We start from the raw sequence: 22,729 nt of genomic DNA on the forward strand, positions 1-22,729 counted from the left end.
GCCTAATATATGGCTTCATCACCTCTTGGCTACGCTACAGCAATGCAATGTGCCTGGGCATGAAGCCTTCAATGTTTAGGAAGCCCCAACTTTTACAGAATGCAGCACTTCTCCTTAGCAATATACACTCCTGCAACCACATCAAACCTGGAATGCACTGCTTTTGTCCTGGTAGGCTGAAGGTTGAATTCACTGTCTTTCTGGCTCCAGGAGATAGATGGATGGAATGCTGAGGTCTTGGATGCTGCCTCTCCACGTCCAGTTTTGGGTAGAGGCTGGATGCCCTGACTCTCTTCCTCACTGTCTCCGCCATTTGTAAGATTCATAGAAGCAGATAGCGAACTTGATAAGAAGACTTCCAGCTGGAAAGCTGTCATTTTAGTTGTTCTTCAGGAATTTTGTTTTCTTTTTAATTATTAAACTGAAATTGTCCATGAAAGTTTTTGGTTTTGTAAAAGGGTAATGAGAAAACCATTCCAACAAAAAATTTCAGTCAGCTCTAGTTCTTTGTCTTATGGGATAGAATTGGCACCAGATTTGTCACAGAAAAGACACATAAACTAGCTTTTAAGCACAAGCTCAACAGTATGTTTTGTGTCAGTGACACGGTGATAGAATCTTCCATGGCCAGGCAGCCAATTGGCTAAATCGCTGGTCTTTCAGATGGTAGGGGAATCTTGTGCCCCAGCCCAGGACCCTGTGTAGGTCGACCCCTAAATAGGGGAGATGAGTCTCACTCGTGGGATGGTGGGGGGTGTTAAGACCACTTCCCTCGGCTGTTTCCTACCCCACTAGTCACGTTACCAGCTGCACTGGCTTGTTTGCAGATTTCCCTTGGCAGGAGAGCCCTTACTTGTCTCAAGTGGTTGTGCTGGCTGGCAAGTCATTGACCCATCCCATTGAGCAGGCAGACAGAGAGGACCTGCCTCCTCAGCACTCAGCCCTCAACTGAGCCAGACTCTATCATCTGCTTCTTTCCTCCAGTCATGGCATTGACTGAACCCAACAGTTTAATTTAACTCCCACTGTGCTGGATGCAGTTCCTCTGCTCCCCCACAGGTACCTTTAAAAATATCTCACTTACAAAATGGCATCAGAGAGTGTTGTAATAGTACCAGGCAACTTCATATAACTGTTTCTAGTATAATTAATCTTAACATGTTAGAGCTGGAAGTTATTGCTGACACAACTATACTAAAAAGTACAGACTGTCCTAGACGTTCTTGTGATGTCTGTGAGACTGTATCGAGAGACAATTCATAAAGAGCCTCTCAGATTTAATATGTACTATTTTGTATTTGTAATTTTACTAATGCATTTGTAACTTGCCAGGTTTGGGAGATATTTGAGGTAAAGGAGGGTGCTGAGGGCTACTGCAAAGAGAAGAGACTCCCCCAGTTCTTTGTCCTTGCAGCAGCACCAGGGCTGGGCTAGGGGCAGCACCTCTTGCCTCTCTGACAGGTCTGTGGCTGGGCAGGGCTGGCTGCGGCATTGCTGGGGCCAGGATCACGGTGGCATAGTCTAAGCCAAGCCCCAGCCACTTGAATTCTGGGCTAGGTTGGGGCCAGAATTAGAGCAGCCCTCCTCAAGCTGCTTCATGTCCCATCCCCTGTGCGGCTTCCTTCAGCACCTGTGCAGTGCTGAATAGGCAGCTGTGCAGCCACATAGCCATGAAGTGTACATGGAACTTAGGTAGAGACCCTACTTTGGCCCTTTGACAACTTAGGGTACTGTTACAATCAGCTTTCCTTACCTAGCAAGCTCGTACCACTGAGAGTGTATGAATGGCTCTGATTTCATTCACATTACCATCTCTGGGCTAGCTTTCTCTGACACCGATGTATTCCGCTCCTCTTACATAGGAGGGCTAAGAGTATTCATCATCTTCAAATTAAGAGGTTGGGTTCTGTGTGTATCAGCTGTGACAGAGCATTCATTCACTGTCAGATATTTATGTACCTTGGATCGAACAGCAGCCTCAGCAGTGGCTGCCTACCAAGGGGTAATGGCCCAGTTAAATATGGCCATAGGACCATGTCAGTGAATGTATTTAATGTGAGCTGCTGGGCAGAGGACTGGAGTGTGCTATCTCTCAGAACCCTCTTGGGCCTTCATTCAAGACCTGTAGGAGCTGACATTTAAATGCCCAGAGATTTTTTTAGTGCTGGACTTAATACTGTACATAGCACATATCTAATGCGAATTTCCTGTCCTTTTTAGAATTTTAGTTTGAATGATTACGACAGTTTGAATGATTACAATAGTTTATATAATTACTTTTTGGAAATATGTATTAAGTTTATTTATCCTGAGAGGTAAATGTAGTGATTAGTATCAGAAGGGTAGCTGTGTTGGTCTTTATCTGGAAAAATGAGAAGTCCTGTGGCACCTTGTAGACTAACAGATATTTTGGAGTGTAAACTTCTGTGGACAAAGACCTGCTTCAAAGCGAGTCTTTGCCCACGAAAGCTTATGCTCCAAAATATCTGTTAGTCTGTAAGGTGCCACAGGACTTCTCGTTGTTTCGAAGACTCAAGTGAATGATTGGGAGACCAACAAAAATACAATGCTTGATAGGGAGGGAAGCATTGGCTTTGTAAACTCAGGATTGTGAGTTCAGTCTTTGAGGGGGGCCTGTCAAGGGTCTGGGGCAGATGATCACCTCTTCTCATAACTGTTTTTTGCTTTGCATAATTCTTGATTTGATTCTTTTCCCTTTTTCTAATTCAGATATAGGCTGTGTACAATTTTTCCCCTACACCTTACTACTTTTCATTTTTACTCATATTTCTGATCATACTTTTTTCCTGGTTTCTCCTTTTATAATTTTCTCTTTCTCATAACTTTCTTCAGAGTCTCATTCTTTAACTTTAATTCTTGTATACCAAATACTGTTTTTTTTCTCTGTCCTAATTTCAACTCCCTGTCTCTTCAGTTGCACTTGCATCTTCAGTCAGAAATTAATGCCTGTTGCTGCTCTCACCATGTACATTCAGGCCCAACTCCAGCTTACTTTTGGTCTTAAAAATTAGTCCACTGATAGTCATTGTCTAGAATGCTATTGGTTAAAAAGTCTGGCATTCTTTAAGGTTCATTTCTACCTGTCTGTAAGAGTGTGAGAGGGAGGCCAGGCATGGCAGGGGTAAACGACCTGTTGGCCCAATCAGCCGCACCCTGATTCACCTGCAGCCTGTGTCAGGCCTGGAGGGGTATAAAGGGAGGGAAGCTAGCCCAGTTTGAGGCTGACCAGCCAAGAGGCAGGAACGAGCTCTGAGGCAGCAGGGTCCGAGCCAGAGCTGCCACCCGGTTGGCTGCCGGAGGGCACATCCTCAGGGCCCTCCCACAGGCACAGTGCGGAGTCAGGAGTCCCTCCCAGGGAACCCCTCTCCCACCAAAGGGGCAATTAGGCTGTCGGGGCCATGCCCCAAACTTATCTCATAGTCTCTCAGGTGGGGCTGAAGATCCACACCCCAAGCCCCGGGCAGGGAGACTAGCCACTAGGCAACACTGACCCAAGTGGGAACCGCTCACACTATCCTTATCATTTTTTGCTGTTAAACACTCTACTAAACTTTTTTATTCTAATCTTGTGTTTCAGGGCATCTTTTCAGTCTATGCAAGAAGCAGTTTAAGAGGTCAATGCAGTGATGTAATCACTCTTCATTAAATTATCATTTCCCACTTCCACGTTCTGAAGTATGTGTTGTAATAAAGTAACTCTTTGCTATGTACAGTATAGTCTTCAGTACGTCCTGGCTAAGTCTAACTGGCCCCCCCATTTTTAAAGGGGCATTAAAAAAGGGACCCATCAAAATGCAAACTATGCACTGATTTGCATATTCAGTGCCTCATTTGCATGACGGCCACTCACTTTTCTGGAAGTTCTGTTTTCAAAAGCCAAAACAGCCGTTTAGACAGGGCTCCTTTGAAAGGAAACTCTGGTTTTGAATGCACCCTTCTTCCTGAAAAAAATTAGGAAAAAGGGTGCTTTTGAAAGCAGGGCTTCCTTTTGAGGGAACCATGTCTACACAGCTGTTTTGGTTTTTGAAAACAGCTCTTTGGAACAGCGAGTGGCTTCCATTATGCAAATCAGAACCTCATTGGCATTTTCGATTGGCCATTTTTGCATGCACCTTCCAAGAGGGAGGGGCCAGTGTAGACATAGCCTCAGAGTATAACTCAGGTGTCTGCATGAGAAGGTATAGTTCCTTTATTTTCGTTACTGTGATGATCTATAATGATAACTGGAAGTTGACAATCTCTTTTTAAAAATGTTGATGTAATCCCCTTTTATCTCAACACAAAGTAAGATTTTTCAAAGGTATCATTTGATGGGGAATATATGAAACAGTTTAATTTTTTATCCTAAAAGATTCCCAGCTCACATCTGTTTTTCAATGTAAATGAAAGAAGAATTATTCTAATAATATTACTATGAGGAGGATGGCAGTTTGTTCAGGCTTGTAGCAATTCAAATTGCACTAGAATATAACTCTGGTAATCCGTATTATTAATTTGTTATAAAGTAATTTCTTTAAGGTTTTAAAAATTTCCTGAGCCTTGCAAATTGTTTCAAGATTTATGATGGACCTTATTGCTAGTCAATTTTTGAAAGGAGAGGAATGTTTGATTAATGTAAACATTAAGAATCTGCAAAACTGTCATGTGTATGAAAAATTTGTTTGTACCTCTCCTTTCTCTTGGGATTTTGTGTAGTGTCAGCATTCATTACTCCTCAAGTAATTTAAAAAAGTATTTCTCCTAAAAGTTCCTAGTATTCATAAACAAAAAAAGGTATCATTGATTTAATTTTTCATTGCGAAATGAAATAATGCTTCTGCCCTTTCCTTTGACCATTTTCGTTCTTTGAAATCACAGTACTCAACTCCTACTAGGCAGATCCTTTGAAGACTTTCAGAACAATATTTGGCTTTTCAGTTGAGAAGACAGCTGCTAATAGAAACATTGAGATCAGCAGAAAGGAGTTCATGAGTACAGTAAACCCTCGATATAACGGACTAACTGGGGGGGAGGGATGTCCGCTAAAAACTAAAGTCCGTTATGTCTGAAGGTTTACTCACTGACCTTCCCAGCTCCTTTCAGTTCCAGCAGAGTGTGGTGGCTCCTTCGGTTCTGAGCAGCCTGCACTCTGCCCTATGCATGGCGGCTTTTCTGGCTCTGAGCCACCCACACTCAGGGCAAAGCACGGGGGCTCCTCTGGCTCCCAGCTGCCCACACTCTGCACTGAAAGTGGCACCTCCTCTGGATGTGAGCCGCTGCTGCTGTGTCCCTTTCCCTGTTTAAAGTGCCTGGGTGAATTTCACCTATTGGACCTGTGCAAAATTTGTGATAATTTCAAGCCCCAGAAGGATAGACAGGACAGGCTGACTCTCTTGATGGAATCTGTTTTAAGACTACCATTGAGGCCTTCCTGTTCAGAGAGAGGAACAATCTCTTCAGCTTCAGTGAGAAGCATTCTGAAATTTTGGTAGAGTCCTGGCACCAGTCACAGATTAAGTATGGTTTCTGTGTAAGAGACTGGAAAATAAGACTCCAGCTGCTAAGCTCACCAATAAGAGTGAGAGAGACTCTAGTAGAGTGCATCCTTAATCTAAGTACTCTTTGACCAGATCATCAGCTAAGGAAGCACCTTTGACTCTGGCATTAAGACACACTCAGCTGGTAGGTGAAGTGGCACTTTCAGCTAATATGGTGCAGTTTTTTATGGTAACTCATCAAACACTGAGCATTCTGGTAACTGACTACACCAGAGGCATTGGTGGTGGCAAGGTATTTATTGTTTGTCGGTACCTGTTTCTGCTCCCATGGTACCATCAGCTGATGCTGCACTAACTGCACTGGTACAATACCCAGTACTGCTCCTGCTGCTCTTTTCTCTGAACTTTCATCCTATGATTCTGTAATGGAGAAAGATGGCAAACCTGGCATCATTTCAGTCATCTCTGAGATCTTAACACTTATCCCCAGTTTATTTCTGTACCTCTTCTGATTCTCCCTTCCTGTCTCCCACTAGAAGGCCCTTCTCCAGGAAGTGCTAACTATGCCTTTGTTGGGGAGTGAAAAAAAAGTTTTGTGAGAGCAAATCCATAGAGAGGTATAGGTTTATTCCCGCTGTTTCCTTATCCCAAAACGACTGCAGACCTGTGAAACTCAGAAAAAGAAGCTTCACATGGTCTTGCTGCCTTCAATAATCCCACATAGTGGTATGCTGCCCTGGACATAAAGAATATGTATTTCCGTGAATTTAAAACTTCCTGGTGAAACATTCTCACTACCACATCATAGTGCTATCCTGTGGCCTATCTACAGCTCCCAGAGTTGTTACAGGATGTATGACAGTTGTAGCTGCAGTTTTGAGGAAATTAGGTAGACTTACATGGTTGGCTTTCTGTTAGCTGTCAACAGGCAAAATCTGTTAGCCTCGGGGATGGTGTAGAGATAGGTCAGATGCTGAGTCCTAGACATGGTCAGTCGGTGTGGGGAGCCTAGCTTGGCTCCTCTCTCTCTTTCTGCTGTACAAGGAGTGAAAGATGTTCTCTCTCCATATTATACTGCCAGAAGCAAAAGTGATAGGCTTCTTGGGCCATGTATTGATTCCAATAAGTTGTTGGCGGAATCAGACCACCCCACTGTTTTTCTCCCATCCCTTTGGACATTCTGGGGAGCCTGTTTTCATGTGGTATCTCCAGAGAGTGAGAAAATCACTTGCTAGGTGCAGGTGGTGAGCCTGGGGGACATGGTCTTTACAGGATATGACCCTGGCTCCATTCCTACTTCATGTATCGCTCACAGAGTGGGGTATGTGCTGGCTATTAATATATGGAGAGCTCGGTTCAACTCTCTCTTCCTCTCTGCCACAAATGCTCTGACAGCTCCCAGTACCGTGTCTGCTGCTGTTTTGGCAGCAGCATGAGACCAGCCTTAGAATATTTGTTTATTATTTTGTCAGGCTGCCAGAATTTTCCTGGGGAAACCTAGAGAAGACAAGTGGCAAATTTTAACCGTTCAGCTCTCAGCAATCACTGAATGAAGTTTCACAGGGCAAAGAGAAGGCACTGTTGTAACCTGATTATTGTGCCTCTAGTGAATAGGAAAGTCCTGCTAAAAACAAAGATGCGAGAACTTCTTAAAGGAAAGGTGGAGAAAGGGTGGAGGGATATTTTACAAAGGCGATCAGGCAGAAATCACAGAGCAGTGCTGTGTTCAGAATTTTATTGTACTTAAAATATTTTTAAACTTGTAGGAAACTTCTTGCTTTGTTTTCAGGTCAAGATTCTATGGCCTTTCTATGATAGGAATTTGACCTACAATATACTGAGAACTCTGGTGATTACGCAAATATTTGCATAGTGCAGTAAGTTTTACCATACTTGTTTATATAGTTCCTTTCACAATTAATTCAACACAGATTTCTGAACACCATGAACTGGCTTAGAAATACAGGTAGGCCAGTAAAAATGTCAAAAATGAACTCTGAGGCTGCTCATAAAAACAGTAAAGTTTATTAACAGCTAAAAATTTCTGTCAAACTGGTTCTTCTGGTCTTGCTTAAAGACAGTATTCTTGATCTGTTTCAAATGTTTTAACTTTACTATGTAAATACTGTAGATGCAGAACTGTAAAAGATAAATTATTTTAATTATCCTACTTTACACAGATTGTAGAGAAGATTATTTTGCAATGTTAAATTCAGAGATTAAGTCAATTAGTTGACTTTGTTATTTTGAACCTAAGCTTCTCATAGACAAAAAAGTGTATGTAATAGCAGTGAATTATATTGTTCCTGTAATGCTTCTTTAGGGAAAATTCATTCTTCTACATTCCTAACAGCACCCCAGATGAGAAAGCTATTTAATATGTTTCTGGGCTCACTAAATTGATTGTAAGAAGTTAGTAGGTGAAATGTAACTAGAAGTTATTCCAAATGCTTTACATTTGGAAGGTGCTTAGAATTGAGACTCAACTTTGTCCAGTCTAACTTAGACCTCAAATGTGTTTCTCAAAGCTAGTCATTGAACAATAGTAGGTCATCAAACTGCGGTTGAGTGTTGAATGTGATATTACAAATCCTGTTTTTTGATCAGTTAAATGCATACTTTAAAAGCAGCTGTGGCGGCTGAGCCTGAATCTGTCATCAAAAAAAAGTTTGTGTTTTAGTTTTTCGTTTGGTTTTTACGTGTGTTTATAAGGAGATACCTGATGGATTGATTGCAAAGTGTACTATGACATAATTCTGAGTGTAAAGTTATACAGAAACTTGTAACACTTAACATTGTTTAAGTTACTTTGTGCCTGCCTAAGATTACAAAATAGACACTTCACTTTGAATTTCAATTGTGAAACAATAAAGCAAGTGCTGGAATCAAAGCCACAAAATAAAGCTGTGAGCTAACATGACACAGTTTAGGATCATTTTGTCTATAGTAAAACCATGCCCTGGCTATGTTGATAATATCTAATTCTTTTTTTGTTTTACTTTTACTTTAGCCATGCCCTTCAGGTTCACGTGATTTTCGAGAGAAGCAGTGTGCAGACTTTGACAATATGCCCTTCCGGGGAAAGTATTATAACTGGAAGCCCTACACTGGAGGTAATGTGTTACTTGGTAGAAATATAAAATGTTTGGGGCCTCTGAAAACAAACTCAGTTGATTAATCTTGCACTTAGATTTTTAAGTAGCCATCAATTAACCTATTAATTAAAAATACAAAATTCCCTAAAGGGCGTGTCAATGGAAGGGCCACACTGGTGGTTAACTGGTGTGGTTCAGTTATGAAAGTGTGACGGGGCACTAGGCAAGAAGAATGCACAACTTCATAGTGTTAAGCTCTTCTCCGTCAACTTCCTTGGCAGCAGCATGCTGAAATTGGACATGGGTGATCCACTACTATACCTGGACACTGTAGTGAGTTGTACACTATAGAAATCCCAGCTGAGTTTCCAGACCTGGAACTCTGCCATCCTGGATGGAGCATGTGTTTGTAAGAGCCTATACAAGCTATTCAATCATTGAGCTACAGTAGCTTCCATTGTTTGGGTAGGACAGTTGTGCTCCCTTGAGCATCTGTACTGTGCTCAGCGTATCTGTTTGTGCCAGATTTTTTTCCATTTTGGGACAGATTCATTTGATTTCATTTATGCCAGTTGTATGCTGGTCTTCACTCTGATGAATTCCCTTGTTGTGTGCCTTTCCCCTTCAAAGTAAAAGATGAAAGCAGATAAAAGATGAGCTCTTTAGGACAAGGAATGTCTCCTCTTGTGTGTTTGCTCAGTATCTGGTACACAGGGCTTCAGTCATGAATGGGGGTTGTGGATGCCACAAAATGAAATTAGTATAAATTAATAGAATAATTTGCAACCTAACTACACTAATTGCATTGTGAGAATGCAAGGATTACTCAAAGCTAAACTGAAGATATCTATAAAAATTATTTTTACATCCAAAGGTCTAATTTCAAACTTTCAAGTGTATCCCTGAGCCTTAAGAGCTGATTCAGTTTACTAAAATCAAGTACAAAGGAGTGAGCTGTGATACCTACACTGTATGACGTAAATGTAGCAATAGAAATATAATCATAGATGCCTCTATTTTACAGTTTCAGCTTTGTGGAGCAGTTAACATCTGACATAGTTAAAGAAGTCCGCAACTGCTCTAATTTATTTTAAGGGATCAGCTCTGTACACAGTAACTGGGAGAGTGAAAAGATGAACTTTTCTTCTTCTTCTCTTCCAACTTGTGCTGTTTGTTCTTCAGCCCTCGCCAAGGATCTGTCCTCCTGTTTTTCTTTTCCTTTTTGTTTCTCCTTAGAAGAAAAAAGGAGAGAGATGGAGAAGGATGGTCTTTTGATTTAGATACTGGACTGGTAGTCAGTAAACACAGGTCCTTACTTTATGCCAGCTTCACAACTGTCCCCAGTCTTGGGGGTATCCTTGGGCCATGTAAGCCCTGGTAATTATTAGAGCAGTATCTGGCCTACTCCAATTTCTGTCTGATTGCCAGTAATTCCACAAGCTACTTTCTTTAACCAGTCATACGCCCTGCTAAATGTTTGCTTTCCAGAGATAGAGAACTCACTAAATTGCTCGAATGTTTAATTACCCCCACTGTTAAAAATGTTACATTCTTTCTATTTAAACTTGTACAGCCTCAGCATCCAGCCAGTGATTCTTTGTCTGCTTGACTAAAGAGTCCTCTGTTACCATGTTCGTAAGTACTCACAGACTAGTCAAAACACCCTTTAACCTTCTCTTTGATAGAACTAAGTCAACTGAGCTCCTTAGCTCGCTCTTTCTGCAAGGCATGCATTCCAATTCCTTAGTCATTCTCCAGACCATTCCCTGTTTCTCAATAGACTTGTGTTGTGGACACCACAACTAGATGCAGAATTCTTGTGGTTGTCACATCACTGCCAAATACAGAGATAATAATACTTCTCATTAATGCTATTTGTACATTTAAGATCATAACATTTTTGGGCATAGCATTGCACTGGAACTCATGGTCAGCTGATTTTCTACCATGAACTTCATGCCCCCATCCTTTTCAAAGTCAGAGCTTCTCAGAATAGAGGCTCCCCATCCCATAAGTAGAGCCTGCTTGAAGAACAACAGTTATGATATATTATGGTTGTTTTTTCTCCCCCAAGATGCTGAGTCACAAATTAAAATATTTTTAAATGAGTGTCATCAGCATGGAAACATATCTCTGGAATAGTAGTTAAAGCAGGAAGGGGCATATGACTGTTTAGCATACATGACATGTAAATAACTTTCAATGCCAGTAAAAAAGTGCCACACAAAGAACTATTCTCACTTTCAATTCACATTGTAAACATGAAACAGGTAGCATTATCGTCAGTACAATGTAAATAAACTTGTTTGTATTAGTGATTGGCTGAACAAGAAGTAGGACTGAGTTAACTTGTAGGCACTAAAGGTTGATTTTTGCATGCAAAAACAAAACAGTTATGTAACAAAATCTATGTTTATCAGTTGCACTTTCATGATAAATTGCTCTACAGTACTTATATGAGATAAATTGAAATATGCTATTTCTTTTGTTTATCATTTTAACAGTGAAAATATTTGTCATCAGAAATACAAAGTAAGCACTGTACACTTTGTATTGTGAAATGTAACCAAAATCAACATATTTGAAAATGTAGAAAATAGCTGAAATATTTTATAATACATTTCAATTCAGTTGCTATTCTGTTAGGCTGCATCTACACTAGCAAGTTCTTTCAAAAGAGTTTTCAAAAGAAGGTGGCTCTTTCAAAAGATCCCGTGGAGCGGCTACACACACACAGCATTTTTTTGAAAGCAAATTGAATGAACGTAGCACTCCTTTCATAAGTGCTCTTCCACTCCAGTTTCAGGAAGAACACCTTTCAAAAGAAGAAGTATGTAGACGCTCCTCAGGGCCTTTCTTTCTAAAGAGCAGTACTTACGGCGCCTGATTTTTTGATCCCTGGACTGTTCTTTCAAAAGAGCAGGGACTGTGTGGACCCTCTCTTTTGAAAGAGAAGATCGCTCTTTTGATCCGCTTTTTTGTGTGTGGGCACACGCTTTTAAAAGAAGCTCTTTCTGAAGAGATCTTCCGGAAGGGCTTCTCTTGAAAGATCTCCATAATGTAGACGTAGCCTTCTTGTTTAACTGTGTAATTAAAGCTGCAATTAATCATGATCAATTTTTTTAATTGCATGACTTAACTGTGATTGACAGCCCTAGTTGGGAGTTCTATCCTTTAACCTAAAATACACTGAAAGTGTGTGTCCTGTTCAAAACACTATGAATGTAAGCTTTAAAACTGCTAAGCATGACATTTTTGTTCATTATCCTAGCATAAAAACAAAGGAAAAGTGACCCAATTAATGATATTTTTAGTCCATGCTAACTAGTAATAGTGAAACAAGAATGGAAATCTTTGCTCTATATTTTGTTCATTGCCTGCGCTCCACACAGGTGAAAAACTGTGTTCAAGAGCTGTGTTATTCTATGGCTGTTAGGGATCCTTTTTGGTGCCTTGTATGAGATTGATTTTCACAAATTATGCCTTGGAAACTGTCTTTTTATGCTCACAATTTGTGTTTGCAGATAATTATGATTCTTACCTCCTAGTAAATTTAGTGGTGGCTGAGGGCACTTAGCATGGCTCAGAAGTGCTTGTAAAAATCAGGCTCTCCTGGCTCCGTTACTTGCTGAGTGAATAAAGGCATCTATATGTCCACTTAATGGATTGTGCTACAAGTGAAATAATTAGACATCTAAATGTCCCATTTTATGTGCAAAAATATAATTATAAGCATTCAAGAAAAGTGAAGTCAGGTTAAATTCACTTTACATTCAGGCCCTACATCCCCAAACATTGTTCATTTTATTAAACATATTGTAAACTTTACTATATTTCAAAACTTGAACGAACAGTAACCATCGTTACGCTATTGCTTAATGCTTTTCAAAAATAATCTTTTTATGTGTTTTAGTGGTTCAGCAGGCATTAAGATGTTATCATTAAGGACTGTTTCACCTGAGCTCACCTGTGTCTTGTTTTGCTATAAGATGAAGTAATCTTTTTATAGAGAGAGAATCTAATGGATAAGGCACTCAGAAGAATTGAAGACAACATTAAAAACTGTCAGTATTCAGATGGAAGAAGATACTATACGTTTCCAGTCTGATTTTGTATGTGCTTTTAAATTAGTTCTTACCTATTTAGGAGCTGTCCATTAATATTTTTTTTCTATTTTGCTTGTTTAGGAGGAGTTAAACCATGTGCATTAAACTGCTTGGCTGAAGGTTACAATTTTTACACTGAACGTGCCCCTGCAGTAATAGATGGAACTCAGTGCAATGCTGATTCGCTGGATATCTGTATCAATGGAGAATGCAAGGTTGTATATTTTCATAAACACTACATTATGGATTATTTCATATTGTCAGTTATTTATCAGGAGTAATTTTGCATAGAATTTTAGTTGCTGTACAATTTTTTTATCTTAGATAAAACAGGATTGTTGACAGTAAAAATTAATTTCTTACATAGACAGTGAGCCTGAGACAAGGGAAAGGAAAACTGCAGAAATGGAGCAGATTACTATGAGTTGTGATAAGCTTTATTAGAAATTGTAATCAGGGCTGTCCCCTCCAGAGCATCCCCTTATGGCCAGAGGTAACTCTGACATGTCTATCCTGTGTTGGTATTCCACTGTTCAAGGCTCTTTAAGAACTGCAGTCCACAGTATTTAAAAAATTCTTCTTCTTAGCATCCAATTTATTCAGTCCTCAGGTAAACATACTGGCCCTCTAGGCCCAGTCCCATTCCACATATCTTTCAGCTTAGGTAGGGATCCTCCCTCCCTCCTCTCTCCCCCCTACCCCCCAGCTCTACTTCCTAGATCTGGGTCACACTTCAGCCACTACTTCCAGACTTCTCCTGACTGCTCAGCCTCCAGGCTTTGACTTTCTCTTGCTCTCAGTGGCCTCCTAGCTAGGGTGCCCTTCAGGAATCATTACTCTTTCCCTGCTTCTACCATAGCTTCCTTACATTCCTACTTTCCTTGTACCTTTCTGCAGTCTATAGAGGGGAATTAGCTGGCCTCCATCAAGCCCCATGAAGACTGGTAACACAGCACAGATGGGCTTGTGCAGTTCCTTCATTAACCAGTGTTTGCTAGCCCCAGGCCTCCAGCCCTTAAGAGCCAAGTCACCCTGTTGCAAGACTGAATTATAATCTTTTGTTTAGTCTCTTTTGGCTTCTCCTAATCTCTAATGTCTGTTGGAGGAGCAGTAACTGTAGGGACCATTTGTTTAAAAGTTAAAGTTAATCATTCGTTTAAGTTCTTTGTAGAATTGGAGTCTTTGTGGGATGAATGGTAATATAACCATAAATATGGCAGTCCAACTCCATCTTTCTTAAATGTCATGTAATTGCGTCATTTATGGCTATACTGCTATTTGTTGGGGTGCCATTTCAGAAAAACTTTGTGGGGGAGGAGCTAATTTGTGTCAGCATATAGAATGTTATATGATGATATTATGTCCTACAAAATCTGAAGTGCAGGTAAACAATGAAAGACCTACTGGAGCACATACATCTATGAAAAATCTGTGGAGGCCCAGATAGCAAATGATGCCACTGCTATTGATTCCAATAAAAGCTCAGTTCACCTAAACGCTTAAGCACATTCTTTACTTTAAACATACGAGTAGTGTTATTGATCTAAAAATTCCTGATTTCTTAGTGACTATTCACTAAGTTAAGTCTAATATTAAGTGATTTGTGGAATCTGGGCCTAAAGAATTTTTTTAAAAGATAAAGAGTTCTGTTTCTACGAAAAGTGACACAATTAGCATCAAAGATTTGCCATGTATTAGCAAACCAATCACAAATCAGATTAAAAAGTAAGTGTTAAATACTCTTCCAGGATGCTAAAAATATGTGAAGATATTAGAAAACAGCTAATACTTTTGAGGATTAAGGTAAAATTGATTGTGCCAGATATTACATGTAATTCCACAAAAATGGAGGAGTGCATTTGATAAAACTAAATTAAAATCTTTCACACAATTGCAAGAAAAATCTCAATTAAAGCCTAGAGGGTTTGTAGTTTCTTACAGTTAAGCTATTATTTATGAAATGGGAAAATACAGATTTGTGTTGTTCCCAGTAGAAGCCTGCCTAAGGAAATATAGGTTAGCCAGATCTCTGGTTTGCTTTTTGTAATCAGTAAACAAGTTGAAATTTGTGTGACTGTATTTATTTGCCTAGCAGTGAAAACATTCTGTAACTTTAACTTCTGTGATCACATCTGTATTATTTATAAACAAGATAATAGAAAATTACATTTTTGCCAATCTGTTCATGTGGCAGCCATATGTTCTGTTGTGGAGATCTTTGATTCTTCTGTGTATTATATAATCATCTGAAAAAGTGTAAATCTGCAATGTTCCTCCTGCTCAGTTTATCCTCTGCTTTTTAAATAGTTCTTCCATCTTTCCCTCAGCATACATTTTTCCTCCATTCTGTGTCTGAGGTGAATCCTTAGTCATGCATAGCTATCCCCTCCAGATAAATAGAGCCCTGCAAATCCACATATATCTGCTTTATATCTGCAAGTATCCGCATCTGTGGATGTCAGTATGGATATCTGTGGCTCATTTTTGCAGACATTGATGTGGATGCAGATACAAATTTTATATTTAAAACCCTTCAAATTTGCAGATATTTGCTTAATATCCATTGTTGTCTGCATACGTAGATGTCAGTGCAGATACGCACAGCTCATTTTTGTGGACACAGATTTTGTATCTGTGCAGAGCTCTGTTGATAAACTCATGACATAGCACATGTACAGTTTAAAGCTCCTTTGTCTTCCTGCCTCTTCAAGGAGGTTCTTCCAATCCACTGCTATTTTCCTGCCATCTTATTTCCAGGCAGTAGTGTAGGCTAAACTTATTTTTGTGTGTCTAATTCTGGAGGTTAGATGCAAGAGACAATCAAATCCAGATTATATACAAGCTTTCTCTGCATCTAGCTGTATTTCCTTCTGCTTGAGTGAGCAGTGAACTCACATATTTAAACTTTTATATAAGTTTGTTATCAAAATAATTGTGATGTCATAAATTTAGCTGCATTACTTTTCTGTGGGATGTCAGATGGTCTGTGAAGTGTAAAGATTTTTAGAAACAAACACCACAAAACTTGCTTTTAAGCAATATAAAAATAGTGTTTTGTTAAAGAAACCAAAGGTGGAGGAAACTTAGTACATTTGGGGCCACTGAATAGACATTAAATAATAATTGTGTTAGGTTGTGTAGTACATTAACATTTGTAAAATACTGTGACAATCTCCTATGAATAGCAGTATAGAAGCACAAATTATTTATTGTCATAAAAACTAAATTTGGATAATCTATAATGTCTGAGTCTCCTTTTCTGGTAAGTAGCTTTTTCTGGTAACTCTTTTATAGTGTGGCTTACTCAAATGGGGAAGGCAAAGGAAGAAGTAAATCTCAGATATTTAGGAAGAAATCTTTTGAGAGAATATTTGGTATTTTCAGATAGTGACCCAAGAAACCACCTGCCTGCAGTAATATTTGTTCTCTCCTTATTTTTCTCAGCATGTGGGCTGTGATAATATTTTGGGCTCTGATGCAAAGGAAGACAGATGCCGGGTATGTGGAGGAGATGGCAGTACATGTGAAGCAATTGAAGGTTTTTTCAATGATTCATTACCCAGGGGAGGTAAGTATGCAGATATAGATCACTTCCTACCCTGTGAATCAGACTGTGAAGGTGGACTGCTGTGCCCACATGGAACCTAAATGAACATGGAAGATAATGTATCAATATTTTACAGTCAGCTTGTAAGTGACTCAGTGAAATCTGAAACTTTGTATGAAGGACTTTATTAATATATAGAAAGGTGAAACTCATGGCTGCATGCTAGAATCTTGCTATAGTTGTTCGTGTTTGTCTCTGAGATTTTACTTCTCCATTTTTTGGCATGAATGGCAGTGTTTGGATATATATGAAAACAAAGTATAATTTATGAATTATTAGTTTCATAAAGGTAATAATTATAAATAAGGTTTACATTTACCTTATAGGCTACATGGAAGTGACTCAGATTCCAAGAGGTTCTGTTCACATTGAAGTAAAAGAAGTAGCTATGTCAAAGAACTACATCGGTAAGAGCTAGTTGAAATAAGAGTTTAATTAGTTAGTTATATTTATAAAGTGCTTTGAAGATTCTGCAGCAGATTCTATGGTCTGGGTAGGCTTTGCTGGGTAGAGGACCTGTGGGTGGGGGCAGGGACAGTAATATTATCCATCAGTTTTAGGTACTTGGATGCCTCTATAACCAGAGTATCTAGTTACCCCACAATCGTCAATGTACTTTACAACATTCCTATGAGGTGGGGAAATACTATTACCTACATTTTACGGATGGGAAAAATGAGGCATAAAGATGCTAAATTGATTTGTCCAACATCACACAGGAAGGCTGTGATAGAACAGGAAATTGAAATCAAGTCCTAACTTCCAGTCAGCATTCTTCCTCCCTGTAGATGTGGATTTATAGATGGTTTTAAACTTGCCTTGTACTCTTCTGATCTTGGAGTCAAACAAGAGCCAACCTGATCCATAGAGTAAGAACAGGTTTCATGAAGGACAAAAGAATAAGCATGGCTAGTTATTTCCCATGGTTTATATAGCAATTCACAAACAAACAAGGCAACAAATTTCTCAGTTGAAAGAGACTGATGATTTAGTTGTTCATCAAACTAATGAACTGACAGTCCTAGAAGCTGTTATGTGGCTAGGCTACAGCTGTGCTGATTAAGCTGCTTTGTTGTGCTGTAGCCACAGGAATGAAAATATCTAGCAAAGCAAAAGCTTGTGGAAGACTGTGATGTGTAGAAGGTGGGAGAGTGGAAGTAGCTAACCTCCTAGACAAATTAACTGCATCCATCCACCCACCCAGAATGATTTGCTGTAGTGCTAGTACTGGACATCTGCTCCCCTCTGATTCAGCAGTATTGTCAGCCTCCTGCCATTTAGGAGCAATAATAATATACTTAATTCCAGAAATCAGAACATCCTGTTACATTTGCAAGACCCAACTCTCCATCCCTTTTCCTTTCCCTCCACCCCACAAAAAATTGGATTGCTGGTAAATTATCTTCTATACAGTAGGGTCTCAACATTCGCAAGCATTCTGGGTTGAGAACCCTCACAAATATTGAATTTCGCAAATGCCGGTCCTGCCTGGAGCCCAGCTGCTGAGGGTCCTCCTCAGAGTCCTGGGGAGGCGGCAGCTGCTAGCGCTCCTGCATGTGGCCCTAGGGGATGCGGTGGCTGCCAGCGTTCCCTGCCTGGATCCCCAGGGAAGCGGCAGCTGCTGGTGCTGCTGCCTGGAGCCCTGGGAAGCAGCAGCTGCCGGTGCTCTCCGCCCTGGAACACCAGGAAGCGTCTGCTAGTGACCTTTCGCAAATACTTGAATTCGCAAACCTTAGGTTCACGAATGTTGAGACCCTACTATATCTTATAACTTAAATGTCAAGCAGAGACCAGGTGAGGTTATATCTTTTAGTGGGTTGGCTTCTCTTGTTGCGACAAAGTTTCAAGCTTATAGGCTACATCTGTGCTTCAGCACTCTGTCAACAGAACACATCTACACACAAAAGCAGATCGACAGAGCATCTGCTCTTTTGACAGAGAGCAGCCAGACTATCTTCCCCTCTGTCGACAGAACGGCTGACCAGAAGCATTGCAGAAATGTCTGCCTGGTGAACCGGAAGACCTATCTGTCTACAGAGTGCTATTCCTCAAATTTTTGAGGGATAACACTGTCGAGGCAAAAGCAGAGTTCTGTCTAGACTCTGTCAACACAACGGTTTATGTGTGTAGATGTTTCCTGAGTTCTGTTGACACAACCATACAGAGAGAGCTCGTCTTCTGCCTGAAGCAGAGCTCTGAATAAACTTGAAATATCATCTGTCCAGTAAAAGATACTACATTGCCCAATTTCATTCTGTAATATCATTGGACTGACATGACTACAAGAACACTGCTCATTTCAAGCAGAGAAATGAGAATCACAGTGTATGCTCTCTCAGCCGTTTCATATTACAAACCAAATTTTTAAAGGGTCATTTTGTAGCTGCACCTCCATTCATTTTACTACAATTACAACTGAGAACAACTCAGCTTCTTTTATCACAAACTCCACAATTAAGGGTAAACATTAGACAGAAGGGCAACTAGTTTTCTTAACTACTTCAGTTCATTTTGTAAAATTGCACAGAACCTAATCCCCTTTGAAAAAAATTGCCGTATATGAAACAATGGAAACATAATTTGGAAAATATTTTTATTGAGAAATCTGTTTTAAAATGTGTTGGGGAAACTTTTGGTTTTATTTTTAAACAAATTTAAAAATCCATACAAAATAGTTTGCAAGAGGTTTATTTTAGTTCTTGGACATCTATCTTCTTTGGCAGTCATTTGAAAATGAGTAGGACGTCTTCATGTCACCTGCCTATTTGTGAGTCTGTTGATGGCTGATCAGCCAAATACTGGAGCTGCAGATCTTATCGCAGAAGGAGCAGGTGTCGGTAGCATTTGGAGGGGTGCAGGGCAGTTTTTTTTCTTCTGAGCCTCTCCTCATCTGCATGGTGGTGGAACCTCTCAAATCGCACCACCTCCTCACGGATTGCCATTCTCCACTGGGGACGGTCCTCAACAAGGTTCTCCCAAGTGTCGACAGTGATGCTGCACTTTTTCATGTGTGCCTTCAGCATTACTTTATATCACTTCTGCTGGCCCCCAACTCTTCTCTGTACTTCCTGCAACATAGAAAACAGAATCTGTTTTGGGAGGCGCTGATCAGAAATCCGAACCACATGACCAGTCCAACAAAGTTGTTGATGAATAATAATGTCTTCAATGCTGGCTGTGTTTGACTCTTCCAGGATGCTAGTGTTCATACTCGTATGCTCCCAAGAGATATTTAGGATTCTCCTGAGGCAGCATTGATGATATTGTTCAGGTGCCTTCAGATGGTGTTTGCATGTTGTCCAGGTTTCTCATGAACATAGTAGCATTGGAACAACCACTGCACGGTATACAAGGAGTTTTGTCTTGGGATAGATGTCCCCGTTTTTGAAAACCCTTTGTCTCAAGTGGATGAAAGCAGAGATTGCACAGCTCAGATGATGCTGGATTTCTGCATTAATGTCGACTTTAGTGGCAAGATGACTTCCAAGGTATGCGAAGTGCTCCACATTTTTCAGCCACTCTCCATCGATTTCAATAGAAGGTACATGAGATTGTCCCATCAGCAAGGGTTGGTGGAGCACCTTGATCTTTCTTATGTTCAGTGTGAGGCCAAAATTCTGGTATCCTTCAGTGAAGGCACTTCAGTCTGCAAGGCTGCAGGAGAAAGAGCACCGACCTGTTGTCATCTGCATTCTGGAGCTCCATGATCAAGGTAGTGGCATTTTGCTTTTAGCCTTCAGTCTCCTGAGATTGAATAGCTTCCTGTTCATTCTATGGACAGTCTTCACGCCATCTGGAAGCTTGCCATCAATCGGCTGAGGGGTCATGGAGATGAAGATGCAGAATGGTGATGGAGCAATGACACAGCCTTGTTTGACTCCTATTTTGACCTCAAAGGAGTCACTTTGGGATCTGTTGTTGCTCAGTACTTCGGCAGTCATGTTGTTGTGAAGCAGCCTCAAAGTGCTAATGAATTTTGGCAGCCAATATTTGGGAGGATGGCCACAGTGTGCTATGATTGACTGAGTCAAATGGTTTGATCAGGTCGATGAAACTCGTATAAGGCTTGGGATTGTTCACAACATTTTTCTTGCCATTTGTTAGCCGGTGGCCAGGTACAGAGCTCGTCGCTGCAGGCATCCAGGCCTGGCTGACGGAATCCCCTGGGTCCTAAATAACCCAGTTTTTACTGCTGGAGCAAGGAAGCTCCTAGCACTCTCACCTATGGCCAGGCTGTGGTAACCAAACGGTTAAAATTCTTTTATTGTGCCGGCTGTGTTGCAGTGACAAAGAGTCACAGCAGTCAGGCTCAGAACTTAACTAGTTACAGGTTTATTTAAGCTACAGTTATAAGTGTGCGGTTACAAAAGGCTATTGTCTACTTCTTATATGCTAGCAAAGATCAGGTGTTAACAGGTTACGTTACAATCCAATACAAAGATATCTGTTACCATCTAACACAATTATATCTTAATACAACGACATCTAGTTACAGAGCTCTAATTCTTTAACTGTGCGAACCAAAAAGGAGACCTTAACATGGGTATATCTTACCCTCCTTGTGTCTCTCGATACCAGCGTAGCCAAGCCGGATCGATCACTCAATTCCGCGAAAAGATGAATACGAGGTTGGGCGTCCCCAGTTGCCGACCTCGGGAGGCAATCACCTGACCCGACCAGCAGGTAGTTGGTGGAGATGCACTCAGAGTTAGAGTTCTGCTGGGCCCACCTCTATACCCCCTTAGGTTATGTATTCTCTTTCTTACCTATGGTGCCAGATCGTACTGGTCTGTCTTCTGTGACTCCAGCTTTTACAAGGGCAATTCTTACTTAATTTGCACTTGTAAGACAGGAGATAAGCAATTTGGGAGTACAGGACATTCGTTTACAGGGGCGGAGATTTCCTCTTCTGGGATGGCTGTGTGGTCATCAAATCCATCAATGCCAGCTGGGGTGATTTCCTGAGGTCCCCCCGCCTTCTCTTGTTGACAGTTTGGCCTGTTAGCCTTTTATCTGTACTTTCTGTTTCTCAGGGTCACGATGAGCTAGCACATCTGGGCCTCAATGAGAGACATCAAAGACTGTGCTGTCAGCAGCTGTTTCCGTGCCCTGTGTGCTTGTGAGGCACCTCAGTGGGGGTGGGGGGGGTAGCGAGCAAGCTGGCTTGTAAGGGGGCGACTTTTGTCTGGCTACACCATTGCTGGGCAGTGAAGATCATATCTGCTGTTCCTTGGAATGGTTGGAAGCCACACTGGGGTTCTGGCAGAATTTCTTCTGAGAGTGGCAGGAGTTAATTTACAAGGACTTGAGCTAAGATTTTCCCTGCTGTTGCTGGGAGGGAGATGCCATGATAGCTTCTACAGTCCAGCTAGTCACCTTTATTGAAGAGACTGATGATCATTGTGTCTTTGGAATCTCATGGCATCTGTTCCCTATCCCAGATCTTGAGAATCAGGAGGGGGAGCTGTTTGTGGAGCTCTGGCCTGCCTTCTTTGATGACTTCAGCAGGGATTCCATCTAGTTTGATTCCCTTGTTGCATTTCATTGCTTTGATGACAGCTTGGACCTCACTCAGGGTAGGAAGCATGCAACATCGTCTTTAGGTAGTTGCTGAGGGATTTGGTCAAGGGATTTTAGGACCAGGCTGGACGGTCGGTTAAAGAACTCAGTATAGTTCTCTCTCCAGTGAGAAGCAATGGCTTCATTGTCTTTCAAGAGTTGGGTACCATCCTTTGATCTCAGGGGATTGATTCATGGTTTCTCGGTCCATAAACAGCTTTGGTAGCATTCAAGAAACGTCTTGTCTCATTGACATCTGTGAGATGCTGGAATTCTTGTGCCTTCTCAGTCCACCACTGGTTTTTCAGATACCTTGTTTTGTGTTGGACTTCTGCTTTGGCCTTGGCATGCATTTCTCTCTTTCTTGTGCAGTTGATGTCACTTTGCCAGGCCTAAATGCTTTCCTTTTTGCCTCAATCACACATTCAGTTTCCAAATCATTCTCATCAAACCAGTCCTGGTGCTTCCTGGATTCGTAGCCAATGGTTTCTCCACAAGCTCCAATGATGGCATTTTTCAATTGACACCAACATTCTTCCACATCTTCAGGCTGTATTGTTGGCAGCTTCCTTTGGAGCACTGTCTGGAAGTCACTTTGGCTGATGTGGTCTTTCAAGCCTTTTATGTTGATCTTTCATCAGATCTGTTTTCTCTGACTTCTCCATTTGGTGATCATCCTGAGCCCTGTTGTGGATCAAATAAGGTGGTGTTTGGTCCAAGAGTCATCAGTACTAGTCACTGCATGTGTGAGAAGGACATCACGCCGATCTCAAGCACAGGCAATGACATAGTCTATGAGGTGCCAGTGCTTCAATCAAAGATGTTGCCATGAGGTCGTAAATTTGTTTTTCTAGCAGAAGAGAG

General features: G+C 40.9%; 1 protein-coding gene across 3 annotated transcripts in view; it reads left to right on the top strand.

Moving 5' to 3' along the window:
• Positions 1-22,729, top strand: part of ADAMTS6 (ADAM metallopeptidase with thrombospondin type 1 motif 6) — a 253,068-nt gene that overhangs the window by 165,154 nt on the left and 65,185 nt on the right. For all 3 annotated transcript variants that reach the window (XM_074995514.1, XM_074995515.1, XM_074995516.1), the window contains 4 exons: positions 8,509-8,611; positions 12,781-12,914; positions 16,144-16,267; positions 16,633-16,713. In XM_074995514.1, the coding sequence (XP_074851615.1) occupies positions 8,509-8,611; positions 12,781-12,914; positions 16,144-16,267; positions 16,633-16,713 (442 nt within the window). The remainder of the gene's footprint in view (positions 1-8,508; positions 8,612-12,780; positions 12,915-16,143; positions 16,268-16,632; positions 16,714-22,729) is intronic.

This window comes from Carettochelys insculpta, chromosome 5 (assembly GCF_033958435.1).
Source record: "Carettochelys insculpta isolate YL-2023 chromosome 5, ASM3395843v1, whole genome shotgun sequence".
Lineage (NCBI taxonomy): Eukaryota > Metazoa > Chordata > Testudines > Carettochelyidae > Carettochelys > Carettochelys insculpta.